The sequence below is a fragment of the Heterocephalus glaber genome, unplaced genomic scaffold (genome assembly GCF_053883595.1).
Source record: "Heterocephalus glaber isolate CG9 unplaced genomic scaffold, H.glaber_assembly_v1.0 deba00000122, whole genome shotgun sequence".
In the NCBI taxonomy this organism is placed as follows: domain Eukaryota; kingdom Metazoa; phylum Chordata; class Mammalia; order Rodentia; family Bathyergidae; genus Heterocephalus; species Heterocephalus glaber.
The window spans coordinates 73,278,591-73,294,217 of record NW_028258138.1 but is presented as its reverse complement, the minus strand read 5'-3'; the positions used below and the strand labels follow the sequence as shown (position 1 = coordinate 73,294,217).

The 15,627-nt window shown below is 37.7% G+C and overlaps 1 protein-coding gene across 1 annotated transcript in view; it reads right to left on the bottom strand.

Moving 5' to 3' along the window:
- Slc49a4 (solute carrier family 49 member 4) overlaps positions 1-15,627 on the bottom strand; it is a 117,072-nt gene that overhangs the window by 42,652 nt on the left and 58,793 nt on the right. Inside the window, exon 5 of the mRNA XM_004873611.4 lies at positions 9,155-9,263. Coding sequence (XP_004873668.1) covers positions 9,155-9,263 — 109 coding nt within the window. The remainder of the gene's footprint in view (positions 1-9,154; positions 9,264-15,627) is intronic.

Genomic DNA, 15,627 nt, shown 5'->3' with positions numbered 1-15,627 from the left:
TTACAAAGATTTTGTTCCTATTTTTCCATTTTCTCATATTAATCCCATTCCCTTCTATACTTTCCCCAGCCCTCCGACTTCCTTTCCCTTTGCCCCTTTTCTTCCTATTTCACATTACCCATTATACATTTAGTCCTTATTTATACTTTCAGTTTCTCACACCAGAGAAACTATTTGGTATATTCATGTGTGTCCTATTTATTTCACTTAAGAGTATTGCCTCAATGTGCATCCATTTAGCTATAAATGTCTCTAATTTCTCATTTTTTATGGCTGAGTAGTACTCCATTTTATAAAAAACCCACATTTTCTTGATCCAGTCTCCAGTTGATGGGCATTTGGGGTGTTTCCAAGTTTTAGCTATTACAAACTGTGCTGCTATCAACATGGGCACACATATATCACTGTGGTAAGATTCTTTTAATTCTTTGGGGAAGATACCCAGTGAGGGAATAGCTGGGTCAAATGGGACTTCCAGTCCTAGTTCTTTGAGGTGGATCCATGCTGATTTCCACACTGGTTGCACCAGTCGACACTCCTTCCAACAGTGGACCAGTATTCCTCTTTTCCCACAGCTCCCCCCCCCCAGCATTTGTTATTGGTTGATTTTTTGATAGCAGCCATTCTTTCTGGAGTGAGGTGGAATCTCAGCGTTGTTTTCATTTGCATCTCTCGAATGACCAGTGATGTTGAACATTTTCTCATGTGTTTATTTGCTATTTCTACTTCTTTGTGTGAGAAATGTCTGTTCATTTCAGATGCCCATTTTTGGATTGGGTCTTTAAATTTGGGAGGTCTGATCTTTTTAAATTCTTTATAGATTCGAGATAGTAGACCTTTGTCTGAGGAAGAGCAGGTGAAGATTTTTTCCCGCGTTGTGGGTTGTCTCTTCACACTGCTGGTGGTTTCTCTTGCTGTGCAGAAGCCTTTTAATAAGAGATCCCACTTGTTGATTGTTTGTGCTAGTTCACGGGCAACTGAGGTTTTGTTCATAAAATCCTTTCCTACACCGATGTCTTCAAGGGTTCTACCTAACCTCTGTTCCAACTGGTTCAGAGTTTCTATTTTAATATTTAGATCTTTAATCCATTTTGATTTTAGTTTAGAGCATGGTGAGAGATACAGGTCTAGTTTTAATCTCTGGCAAGTTGAAGCCCAATTTTTCCAGCACCATTTATTCAAGAGGCTATCTTTCCTCCGGTGAGGGTGTTTGGCTCCTTTGTCGAAGATGAGATGGCTGAGTGTGTCTGGCGTTGTTTCTGCATCTTCTAATCTGTTCCACTGGTCCTCAAGTCTGTTTCTTTGCCAGTACCATGCTGTTTTTATCACAGTAGCTTTGTATAATTGCAGGTTGGGGATTGAGATACCCGCTGCCATGTCTCTGTTACCTAGAATTGCTTTTGCTATTCTGGGTCTCTTCTTGCTCCAAATGAATTTTTGGATTGTTTTCTCGAGGTCTATGAAGTATGCTGCTGGGATGTCAATTGGAATTGCATTAAATCTATGTAGCAGTTTTGGAAGTATGGCCATTTTCACTATATTAATCCTTCCTACCCAGGAGCAGGGGATGTCTGTCCATTTTCTGATACCATCTTCAACCTCTCCTTTCAGAGTGCCATAGTTTTCAGAGAAGAGGTCTTTGATTTCTTTCGTTGGGGTGATTCCTAGGTATTTTAGTTTTTTGGATGCTATTATGAAAGGAATTATTTGCCCTATTTCTCTCTCAGTGAGTCTGTCATTGGTGTAGAGGAAAGCTATTGATTTTTGTGTGTTGACCCTGTAACCAGCTACTTGACTGAATTTGGTTATTAAGTCTAGAAGACTTTTGGTGGAGTTCTTGGGGTCTTCTATATAGAGTATCATGTCATCTGCAAATAACGACAATTTGACTTCTTCATTTCCTATCTTTATTCCTTTTATTTCTCTTGTCTAATTGCCATGGCTAATGTTTCCAGAACTATATTGAACAAGAGTGGTGATAGTGGACATCCTTGTCTTGTTCCTGATTTTAGTGTGAAGGATTTCAGTTTTTGACCATTTAGTATGATATTGGCTGTTGGTTTTCCATAGATGGCTTCTATCAGTTTGAGGTAGAGACCATGTATTCCAATTTTTTTGTAGGGTTTTTATCATAAATGCATGTTGGATTTTGTCAAATGCTTTTTCTGCATCTATGGAGATAATCATATGGCTTTTGTCCTGGGCTCTATTGATATAGTGTATTACATTAATTGATTTTCATATATTGAACCATCCCTGCATCCCTGGGATGAATCCCACTTGATCAGGGTGTATGATCTTCTTGATGATCTTCTGCATTCTGTTTGCCAGTATCTTATTAAGGATTTTTGCATCTATGTTCATTAGTGAGAGTGGCCTATAGTTCTCTTTTTCAGTTGGGTCTTTCTCTGCTTTGGGGATCAAGGTGATGCTTGCTTCCAGGAATGAATTTGGGAGTATTGCTTCCCTTTCAATTTCACTGAAGAGTTTAAACAGTAGTGGCAGCAGTTCCTCTCTAAATGTCTTGTAGAATTCAGCAGTGAAGCCATCAGGGCCCGAGTTTTTCTTAGTTGATAAGTTTTTAATTACATTTTCAATTTCATTGGTTGATATTGGGTTGTTCAGAATTTTTAGGTCTTCTTTGTTCAACTTTGGTAATTCATATGTATCTAGGAATCTGTCCATTTCTTCTGTGTTGTCCATCTTATTGGTGTATAGGTTCTGGAAGTAGGTATTGATGATCCTCTGGATTTCTGCTCGGTCTGTTGTCATTTCACCCTTTTCATTCCCAATTGCATGGATTTGGGCCTTTTCTTTCCTTTTTCTGAAAAGGTTGGCTAAGAGTTTGTCAATTTTGTTGATTCTTTCAAAGAACCAACCCCTGGCTTCATTGATTTTTTTGTACTGTTCTCTTAGTCTCCATTGCATTGATTTCTCCTCTGATCTTTATAATTTCCTCCCTTGTATAAGCTCTGGAGTTGTCCTGCTCTTCTTTTTCTAGAAGCTTGAGGTGCAGCATCAGGTTGTTTAATTGGGCTGGTTCTGTTTTCCTAATATGTGTATTCACTGCTATGAATTTCCCTCGTAAGACTGCTTTCATTGTGTCCCATAGATTGTGATATGTTGTATTGTTACTTAATTGAAGGAACTGTCTGATTTCTTCTTTAATTTCCTCTGTGACCCATTGGTTATTCAGAAGTGTGTTGTTCAATTTCCACGTGTTTATGAAATTTTTTGAGTTTCTTTTGCGATGGATCTCCAATTTCATCGCACTATGGTCTGATAATATACAGGGGATAACTTCAATTCCTTTGCACTTATTTAACCATGTTCTATGTGAGTATGTGGTCTATTTTTGAGAATGATCCATGTACAGCTGAGAAGAATGTGTATTTTGATTTTATGGGGTAGAAGACTGTAAACATCTGTTAAGTTCATTTGTTGAAGAGTTCGATTGAGTTCTAGTATTTCATTACTTATTTTTTGTCTAGTTGATCTATCTATTTGTGACAGTGGGGTGTTGAGGTCCCCCACTACAATTGTATTAGTGCATATATGACTTTTCATGTCTGTTAGTATTTGTTTTATATAGTTGGGTGCACTAGTGTTTGGTGAATAGATATTTATGATTGTCATCTCTTCCTCTTGGATTGTTCCCTTTACAAGGATGTAGTGTCCTTCTTCATCTCTCTTAATCAGTGTTGGTTTGAAATCTACTTGCTCTGCAAAGAGGATAGCTACTCCTGCTTTTTTGCGGGTTCCTGTTGCATTGAGTATTGTTTTCCACCCTTTAACTTTCAGTCTATGAGTTTCCTTTTGAATTAAGTGTGTTTCTTGTATGCAACATATTGTTGGATTTTGCTTCTTGACCCATTCTGCCAGTCTATTTCTTTTGACTGGTGAATTGAGACCATTAACATTGATGGTTATAACTGAAATGTATTGACTTGTCATTGCCATGACTTTTTCTTTTTGTTGGGTTCTCCCCCTTTACATTTAATTTCTTGTCATGCCAAATGGGTTCATTCTGCTTTGCTTCCTGGGGTTGTGATCCTCAATGTCTGTTCCTAGGATATTGTGTAAAATTCTTTGGAGTGCTGGTTTGGTATTCACAAAGCTCCTAAGGTGCTCTTTGTCATGAAAGTATCTTATTTCTCCATCCATTTTCAAAGATAGTTTTGCAGGGTACATCAATCTGGGTTGGAGGCTGTTTTCTTTGAGGGCTTGGAATATGTCACTCCAAGCTCTTCTTGCCTTGATGGTTTGTGTTGAGAAGTCTGCTGTGATTCTGATGGGCTTTCCTTTGTATGTGATGTTTCTTTTCTCTGACTGTTTGTAGAACTTTGTTCTTCTGTTGAGTTTCTGGAATCTTAACAATTATATTCCCATGTGTAGATTTTTTTTTGATCAAGGCTATTTGCAGTCCTATATGCCTCACTTATCTGTATGTCAAGCTCTTTTCCCCTGCTTGGGAAGTTTTCTGCCATTATTTCTGTGAAGAGATTTTTTTTTATGTCATCTCCACTCTCTCCTGTTTCTTCATTGACTCCAATCAGACTTATGTTATTTTTCTTTGCATCATCTAGCAGCTGCTGGATTGATTTCTCATGTTCCCTTATAATTTTGAAGCAATTTTTCTTTTCCTGGTCACTAATTGCAATCTTATCTTCTATATCTGAAATTCTGTCCTCACACTGGCTCATTCTGCTGTGTAGACTTTCAATGGAGTTTTTCATGTCCTGGAAATCTATTTGCATGTGTTTTATGGATTCCATTTGTTTCTTATGTTGGGATTCCATCATGTTCCTGAGCTCCTCTCTAGATGTATTAATCATGTCTTGCACTAGCAGCACAATTTCTCCTGTTATCTGAGAAATTATTTCTGATTTCATTTTTTCCAGATCCCCTTTTGTTGCCAGTTCAGTGGTTCCAGGTGGTTGAGCATCAGAGTGTTCCATCTCATGTCCCTTTGGGGTTGCTGTAGGTGATGTGGAAGTCTGGTTTTGAGACTTACTTCCGTGTTTTCTCATTTCGACTGGGGTGGGGGGCTGTTAGCATGTGCACGGATTACCTCCTCTGAGCTGGGAGAGGTGGGAAAGGGGCCGAGAGCAGTGGTAGGGATGGTGACCCAAAAGCCCTTTCCTGTGGGCTTGGGCAGCGGGAGGGATGGTGGCCGGGAAACCCCTTCCTCTGGACCAGGAACAGTGGGATGGCAGCTCAGAAGCCCCCACCTCTGGGCTGGGAGCGGTGGGAGGGATGGTGGTCCGGAAGCCCCTTCCTCTGGACCAGGAGCAGTGGGACGGCGGTTCAGAAGCCCCTACCTCTGGGTCGGGAGCAGCGGGACTCAGTACCATGGTCTGGTGGTCTGGTGTCCTCTGCGTCTTTGTAATGTGGAACTAGGTGGCTGCCTGTCTGCAGCGGGGTGATTAGGCGTGTTCCGTGCGACTCAGGACCTGGCTAGGGTGTGGGCAGACCTGCATGTCTGCAGCGGGGTGATTCGGCATCTTCCGGGTGACCTTATTTTTATTTCTAAGACGGAAGTTATTTCACCTCCAGAGGATTTTGGTGTACAAATACATCCACTGGAATATCCAAGAGGCTCCACCTCTCGGTTTATCATGGAGATGAATCCAAATCCCATACGCACATTGAACCACTTACAGTGGCCAGTTCCGTGCAAAACCTGGGATTCCTCCTCTGCCTGCTCTGGCAGCTTTCCGGGCTCTTCTCCACCACCTTTGCTTGCCCCGCCTGGGGCTGATGAAACCTGGTTTAATGACCTCATCGTCTTCTGAAGAACCTCCCGGGCCTCACGGTCAGGTCGCCTGCGTGGGCAGGAGCGGGAGCGGGTGTGAGGACCCGGTGAAGAGAGGGGCCTGGGGCCTGTCGCTTCCTGAGGGAGCGCGGCAGCCTGGGGGTCCGCGCGCTGGGGGCCGGCGGAGGGCGGCGGAACCCGCTGTCGCAGCCACAGCCCTGCGGGTAGCGGGCCGCAGGGAGCAGAGGCCTGGGCTGGGGGCGCGGGGCGCGGGGCGCGTGGCAGTGGCGGCGGCGCCGGGCGGCTCGACTGGAGCACCTAATTACATATTCTTAAAACATATATAGCAAACACTGGCATAAAACAAGAGAGAAATAGACAAATTCATAATAATTGTGCAGGGTTTTAACACATCTCTCTCATTAACTGGTAGAACAACCAGACAAAAATAAAAATGTGAACAACATAATTAACAGAATTGATTTAACTGACATGTAAAACAGTACATATAAGAATTATAGGGTATAATTGACCATATATTATATCCAAAAACTTGAAAATACTGAAATCAAAAAGTATGTTCTATGACCACAATTATGCAGGTTTGATAGGAAGAAAAAAATTTAAAAGAACTAGAGAATCTTCAACAGTTTGTACATTTAAGAAATTTCCCTGTGAACAAACCATGGTTCAAAGAAGAAATTATTATAGATACTAGAAAATATTTTAAATTAAATAATAATGAAAAGACTACTTAGTAAAATTAATGGGATGAAGCAAAAGCTTTGTTTAATAAGAAATATGTAGTCTTCAGATGAATATATTAGAAAAGCTAAAAAATTAAGGATCTTTATCAAATATTAGAAAAAAGAGAGCACAGTAACTTTCCTGAAAAAATCCCCAGAAGAATAGAAAAATATAAAGATAAAAGCAGAAATCAATAAAGTAGGGAAAAAAAGCATTCAATAAAAACCATTGATGAAATTGTTTATGGAAAAAATGAGAAGACATAGATGAGGAGCATCTAGGAATGACTTACCCTGGAGACCCAATGAAATCCTAAGATGACAGACACTTGGAAGAACTTTTTGCCAATAAATTTGAAAATGAGATAGACATATTATAGAAATGCACAACTTACCAAAACTGACAATAAATGTGAAACTGGAATAATTTTGTAACTATTAAAGAAATTGAATCTAAATTTGAAATCTTTTAATTAAAAAAACTAGATAGCTTAAGCAGGGAATTCCATCAAATATTTAGGAAAAACAAAAGATCAAAACCACCAATCTCACACAAACTGTCTCATAATAGAAAAGGAGGGAATATTTCTCCAAATCCTCTTTAAGACCAGTAAAACCTGGCTACTAAAATTAACAAGGATAGGACAAGAAAGAAAAATTACACCACTTTCATTCATGAATTCAATTGCAAAAAATGAGTAAACTAATCCAGTGATATATAAAATGTGTAATATACCATGACAGGTTGGATTTAGTGCAGGAAGAAAATTTTTCTTCTAAGGAAGAAAATTTTTACTTTTATTTCATTTCAATTGATTTAAATTTCAAATCGAACAGTCACATGTAGCTAGAAGCTCCTATACTGGACAATGCAGTTGTATAAGATAACACAGAGAGATATACTCACAAATTTAAAGCACATACATCTTTAAAAATCTTTTTTTGTATTACAGTCTGCTAAATCCAACATCTAGACTAAGAGCTGGTTTCTGCTGATTCCTCTTTTTCTTTCTTAAATATGGGTCACACTTTCCTGATTTTCTTCCATGTCTAGTGTGTTTTTTCTAAAACTGTATTTTGTATGTTGTGGATGATAAATGTGGAGATTCTGGATTCTTTTATCTTTCTCTAAAATGGCTGACTGTTCTAGTAGGCAGTTTGATTGCTAGCTGATCATTCTGAATTTGATTGCACAGGGTGGCTTTGTGCTTTATTAGAGTAGATGAGTTGAAATCAAGGTATTTCTCTACCCCTCTCACTCAGAGGGATCATGCTCCACATTGTCTCCTCTGCAGAGTTTTGCAGAGCTTGATTTAGGCTTCGTTTGTGGTGGGTCTAATTAGAGTAGGACTTACTCTACCCAGGGCATGGTCCCTGATTCTACAGTTTGGCTTTCCCATTGTCTTAGCAGGAGCTAAGGATTTAGTCAAGTGTTAATGAGGTAGTACCATATTAGCTGGGCCAGAACGCCAAGACACTGCTTGACCTCTTACTGTCTTTCTTCTGCTGTTAACCCCAAGGCAGTCTTCCAGGTAAAGCCTCTAGCAGCTTTGCCCTGATATAAATATGATAAATGGGCTGATTTATCAGCCAGAAATTACTGGGGCCCCCACACAATCTTCTGGGGATCTTTCTTCTCCACAGCTCTTTTGTTTATGTATCAGTAAAATATAATACATCTGTAGGGACTGATATCACTATACCAACATAGAAATGCATAGCCATAAATATCTACAATTAAAAAAAAATAACATTATCACATGACCAAGTGCTGGTCATGATGTGGAACAGCGAGAAACTGCATGTACTGCTGGTAGATTTGTAAATGAATGGAACTGCTTTGGACACACTTGGCCTCATCCATCAAGGTAGGAAGACACTAATAACCAGCAATTCCATTCCCTGATATATATCCAATGGAGATTCTAAGGGAGGCATAAGAAACAGGTATGAAAGTGTTCACACACCACTGTTTGTGTCAGTCAAAATAATCCAATGGTTCATCACATGAAGAATAGACAAACCATGTACTCATACAATGGAATCTCCTGTTATACCAGGAGATTCCTCCCACCTACCCCTAAATCTTTGTCTACCCTTCCTATCATCCTACATGAAAGCAAAGATAAGGAACGGATGGTACCAAGCATGGTGAAATGGTTGTTTTTAAAGAAGATATCCTTTTTCTGAGATCAGAGAAAAAGTAAGAAATTAGATGTAGGAAGAGTAATATATTTGATGATGGTGTCAAACTTCTTTAAGAAGTTTGAAAATAAATGATGTGGTCAACAAAACGAATATTTTCCATCTTCTATTTATTAGCATCATTATTAATAGTACCAAAAGAATTATAAAATCATGTCTGTTATCAAATTTAAAAAAAAATGTAGTTCAGGTTCACTATGTAACCCAGGCTGACTTGAACGCATGGTGATACTCCTACCTCAGCTTCCCAAGTATAGGGATTACAGGCGTGTGCCACAATGCCCAGCTCTGTTATCAAGTTTTTAACTGCTCCATAAGAATCTTGCTCTTGCAACAATGATTTAGAACAATGTTCTACCCAGTCTTTCAAGCTAAACCAAGAATATATAACCATTATTTACAAATTAAATGAGCCAAAATACCTATAGCAAATAAATAAAATACTTACTTGACTGACATGCACTGGTGTTAAAATTAAGTCGAGAACTCCAGACCAGCCAGCAAACACACCAAGTGGTATAGCATATGCTAAAGCAATCATCAAAAATCTCAAATTGCTATAAGAGGGAAGTAAGGAAAAACATTATTACAAATTAACAATCTAGAATTTAAACTGTTATTCATGAAAAATGAAATTGGAAATACTAGAATCAGAAACAATATTTTTCAGTTTGTTAAAATATTTAAGTTCCTTTCAATTTTTTATTTGTATAAGAATAATCTTTTTCTGATATTGCTTAAAATTGCCAATGTTTACTGTATTATATTTTGTTTACTTATCAGCATTATTTTATACAATGAGTAGTCAATAAGTTCAGTTTATTTTTTATCATTAATTAAGTTTATTGGTACAACTGATATATCCACAATGATCACATTCATTATATTGAATATAGAGGATATATCTTGATTCATATTTTTTCCCATTCCCCTCTCCTACCTTCTACCTTTCTTCAAGAGCTTTGTTTCCATTTTATCTTTCTTTTCTCATTTTTTTCTTTTCCCTTCCTTCCTTTCCCTCTCCACCTTCTGTTGTGCCCCTTCCCATCTGAACACTTTCTTCCCATTTTGCAATATCTATTATATATTTGCACTTTCAGTTTCTCACCAGAGAAACAATGTGATATTTACACGTGTGTGTCTGATTTATCTCACTTAAGAGTATGGTCTTTAGGTGTATCCATTTAGCTATAAATGTCTCAAGTTTCTCATTCTTTATGGCTAAGTAGTACTCCATCATATACAAAAACCTCACATCTTCTTTATCCATTCATTGGTTGATGGGAATTTGTGTTGTTTCCAAGATTTAGCTATCACAAACTGTGCTGCTACTAACATGGGTGTGCATATATCACTGTGGTATGATGCTTTTAATTCTTTCAGGGAGATACTGAGAAGGGGATAGCTGAGTCAAATGGAACCTCCAGGCTTGTTTTCTAAGGAATCTCTACACTGATTTCCACAGTGGTTGCACCAGTCTACATTACCACCAACAGTGGATAAGGGTTCCTTTTTCCCCACACCCTCACCAGCATTTGTTATTGGTTGATTTCATGATATCACCCATTCTTTCCGGAGTGAGACAGAATCTGAGCGTTGTTTTAATTTGCATCTCTCAAATGACTAGTGATGTTGAATATTTTTTCATATTTATTTGCCAGTTGTACATCTTCATCTGAGAAGTGTGTATTCATCTCAGGTGCCCATATTTGGATTGGGTCTTTAAATTTGGGGGATTTGGTTTTTTCAGTTCTTTATATGGTCTAGATATCAGTCTTTTTTCTGAGCAACAGCTGGCAAAATTTTTTCCTACTCTGTTGGTGATTTCTTTTGCTGTGTAAAAGTTTTTAAATAAAGTTTTAATAAGATGAGATCCCAGTTGTTCTTTGTAATATTTCCTGTATGATTGGGGTTTTGTTCATAAAGTCTTTGCCTACACTTATGTCTTCAGGAGTTCCACCTATTCTTTCTTCCAGCAAATTTAGTGTTTCTATTTTAATATGTATATCTTTGATCTATTTTGATTTTAGTTCAGTGCATGGAGAGACATGGGTCTAGTTTTAATATTTGGCATGTGGTTTCACACTAAAATCAGGAACAAGACAAGGATGCCCACTATCACCACTCCTGTTCAATGTAGTTCTGGAAACATTAGCCACAGCAATTAGAAAAGAGAAAGAAATAAAAGGAATAAAGATAGGAAAGGAAGAAGTTAAACTGTCATTATTTGCTGACGATATGATACTTTACATAGAAGACCCAAAAAACTCAGCTGAAAGACTTCTAGACTTAAATGACAGATTCAGCAGAGTAGCTGGATACAAGGTCAACACTCAAAAATCAATCGCCTTCTTGTACGCAAATAACATTGAGAGAGAAATTAGGGAAACAATTCCTTTTACAATAGCATCCAAATGAAATATCTAAGAATCAATCTAACAAAAGAAGCAAAAGACCTCTACACTGAAAACTACAGCACTCTAAAAAAAGAGATCGAAGAGGATATAAGAAAATGGAAAGGCATCCCTTGCTCTTGGGTAGGAAGAACCAATATAATGAAAATGGCCATACTTCCAAAACTACTATATAGATTTAATGCAATTCCAATTGAAATTCTAACAATATACTTCACAGAACTAGAGAAAACAATCCAAAAATTCATTTGGAACCAGAAGAGACCTAGAATGGCAAAAGCAATTCTAAAACAGAGACATGGCAGGGGGTATTACAATCCCCAACTTGAAACTATACTACAAAGCTACTGTGATAAAAACAGCATGGTACTGGCAAAAATATAATGGGAAAAGTTACTACTCAAAATAGCTTTAAAAAACTATAAAGTAGGACGAGGGATGTAACTCAGCAGTGCTGTACCTGCCTGGCAAGCCCAAGGTCCTGAGTTCAATTCCCAGTACAGAAAAAAAAAATAAAAAAGGAAAAAAAAACTATAAAGTATCTAAGAATTAGGAAGGCACTGGAATTCTATGGAAAAAAAGCGCAACTTTTCATTTAATTAAGGGAACAAAGGAAATCCAAATACATGCAGAGACAGTCTATGCTGTCCCTTCACTGCAAATTAATCTATAAATTCAATGTAATCACAATCATAATCCCAGTATTATTTTTCCTAAAAATGCAAGAAATATGCTCCAAAATATATATGGAAGAATAAAAGTATTAAAAAGTTAAGTCATCCTTTAAAAAGGATGAAGGAGAAAGTCCTTGTCCTACCAGATATTAAGAGAAACTGCATGGCCAGAGTAATAAAAAACAGTGTGGTATTAGCTCAAGAACAAAAAGAACAATGGAGAAGAGAGAGCTAAGACACAGAAATTCAATACATAATAAAGATGGCACTGAAAATCAAAGTGCTAAGGATGTTTAATAAATGGTGCTAGCTCACTTTATGAGGAAAAACACTCCTACATTCACTACTTAACATCATATGTTAAGGTGCACTCTAGGTGGAATGAAAACTTAGATGTGAAAGATAAAAGCAAAAAGTTAACAATTAAGGAACCCAAGGAAAAATTATTAGGCAGATGGCACATTGCAAGTAGATACTTGAAGTGTAAAGACTCAACAAGACATGGGCGGGGGATGTAGCTCAGTGGTGCTATGCCTGCCTGGCAAGTGCAAGGTCCTGAGTTCAAGCCCAGGTACCAAAAAAAAAAAAAAAAACCTACAAAAAAAAATCAACAGGACACTTATGTTTAAAATATATAAATCATTAAGAAAAAGAAACTAAAGAAGAAAAAAACCTGAAAAACTACCATTAAAAAATGAGCAGAAGGGGCTGGGGATTTAGCTCAGTGGTTCTGGCGCCTGCCTCACAAGCACAAGGTCCTGAGTTCGATCCCCGGTACCAAAAAAAAAAAAAAATGAGCAGAACATTTTAATGTCATAATTATTTGAATCTTAAGATTTTAGCCGATTATGGTGGTACATGCTTATAATAATCCCAGCACTTGGGAGACTCAGGCAGGAGGACTGTCTCAAGTTCCAGGCCAGCCTGCACTACAAAATAAGACCCTGTTTCAAAAAATAAACAAAACAAAACTAAATTGTAAATTTGAAGCTCAATAAAACAATAAATCAGAGAGCTGCCCCCAGTGCAAAGGAGATGAGCCCTGCAGGTGCCAGCAGCACACTTCACCCACTACCACCCCGTTGAAATGAGAAGGCACTTAAACAAGTCTCAAAAACAGACTTCCAAATCACCTAAAGCAACCCCAAAGGGAAATGAAATGGAACAATCCGATATTCAACCACCTGGACTCCCTGCACTGGCAATGAAAGAGGACCTAGAAAAAATGAAATGAGAAATAATTTCTCAGATAACAGCAGAGATTTTGCCCATAGTCCAAGACATAATTACTAAATCTAAAGAGGACACAGATTAAAAAAATAGAGGAGCTGAGGAATATGATGGAATCTCAACCTAGGAAACAAATGGAATCTGTTAAACAGATGCAAACAGATTTCCAGGACATTAAAAACTCCATTGAAAGTTTAAACAGCAGAATGAGCTAATGTGAGGACAGAATTTCAGATATAGAAGATAAGATTGCAATTAGTGACCAGGAAAAGAAAAATTTCTTTAAAATAGTAAGGGACCATGAGAAATCAATCCAGCAGCTGCTAGACAATGCAAAGAAGAATAACGTAAGACTGATCGGAGTCAATGAAGAAAGAGGAGACAGTGTAGATGCCAAAAACAAACTGTTCACGGGCCGGGGATTTAGCTCAGTGGTTCTGCTGCCTGCCTTGCAAGCGCAAGGAACCGAGTTCCATCCCTAGTACCAAAACAAACAAACAAACAAAAAAACCTGTTCACAGAAGTAATGACAGAAAACTTCCCAAGCAGGGGAAAAGAGCTTGACATACAGATAAGTGAGGCATATAGGACTCCAAATAGCCTTGATCAAAAAAAATCTACACATAGGCATATAATTGTTAAGATTCCAGAAACTCAACAGAAGAACAAAGTTCTACAAGCAGTGAGAGAAAAGAAACAAATCACATACAAAGGAAAGCCCATCAGAATCACAGCAGACTTCTCAACACAAACCATCAAGGCAAGAAGAGCTTGGAGTGACATATTCCAAGCCCTCAAAGAAAACAGCCTCCAACCCAGATTGATGGACCCTGCAAAACTATCTTTCAAAATGGATGGAGAAATAAGATACTTTCATGACAAAGAGCACCTTAGGAGCTTTGAGAATACCAAACAGGCACTCCAAAGAATTTTACACAATATCCTAGGAACAGACATTGAGGATCACAACCCCAGGAAGCAAAGCAGAATGAACCCATCTGGCATGACAAGAAATTAAATGTAAAGGGGGAGCACCCAACGAAAAGAAAAAGTCATGGCAATGACAAGTCAATACGTTTCAGTTATAACCATCAACGTTAATGGTCTGAATTCACCAATCAAAAGAAACAGACTGGCAGAATGGGTCAAGAAGCAAAATCCAACAATATTCTGCATACAAGAAACACAATTCAAAAAGAAACTCATAGATTGAAAATGAAATGGTGGAAAACAATACTCCATGCAACAGGAACCTGAAAAAAAGGAGTAGCTATCACCTTTGCAGATCAAGTAGATTTCAAACCAACACTGATTAAGAGAGACAAAAAAGGACACTATATCCTTGTAAAGGGAACAATCCAAGAGGAAGAGATGACAATTATAAACATATATGCACCAAACACTAGTGGGCCCAACTACATAAAACAAATACTAATGGATATGAAAAATCAAATATGCACTTAATACAATAGTAGTGGGAGACTTTAATATCCCACTGTCACAAGTAGATAGATCAACTAGACAAAAAATAAGCAACAAAATATTAGAATTCAACTAAACTCCTGAACAAATGAACTTAACAGATGCTTACAGAGTGTTCCACCCCACAAAATCAGAATACACATACTTTTCAACTGCACATGGGTCATTCTCCAAAAGGGACCACATACTCGCACACTGAACATGTTTAAGTAAATGCAAAGGAATTGAAGTTATTCTCTGTATATTATCAGACCATAATTGGAGATCAACAGTGATGAAACTGGAGATGAACAGCAAAAGAAACCGCAAGAATTTTATAAACACATGGAAATTAAACAACAGACTTCTGAATAACCAATGGTCGCAGAGGAAATTAAAGAAGAAATCAGACAGTTCCTACAATTAAATGACAATAACAATACAACATATTGGAATCTATGGGACACAATAAAAGCAGTCTTATGAAGGAAATTCATAGCAGTGAATACTCATATTAGGAAAACAGAATGAACGCAATTAAAAAACCTGATGCTCAAACTCAAGCTTCTAGAAAAAGAAGAGGACAAACCCAAAGCTCATACAAGGGAGGAAATTATAAAGATCAGAGCAGAAATCAATGCTGGTTCTTCAAAAAAATAAACAAAATTGACAAACCCTTAGCCAACCTTCTCAGAAAAAGGAAAGAAAAGGCCCAAATCCATGCAATTAGGAATGAAAAGGGTGAAATTACAATAGACCCAGCAGAAATCCAGAAGATCATCAATGCCTATTTTGAGAATCTATATGCCAATAACATGGAAAATACAGAAGAAATGGACAGACTCCTAGATACATATGAATTACCAAAGTTGAACAAAGAAGACTTAAAAATTCTAAACAACCCAATGTCAATCAAAGAAATTAAAAATGTAATTAAAACTTTACCAACTAAGAAAAGCCCACATCCTGATGGCTTCACTGCTCAATTCTACAAGACCTTTAGAAAGGAACTACTCCCATTACTGTTTAAACTCTTCAATGAAATTGAAAGGGAAGCAATACTCCTGAATTCATTCCTTGAAGCAAACATCACCTTGATCCCCAAAGCAGAGAAAGGCCCAACCAAAAAAGAGAACTATAGG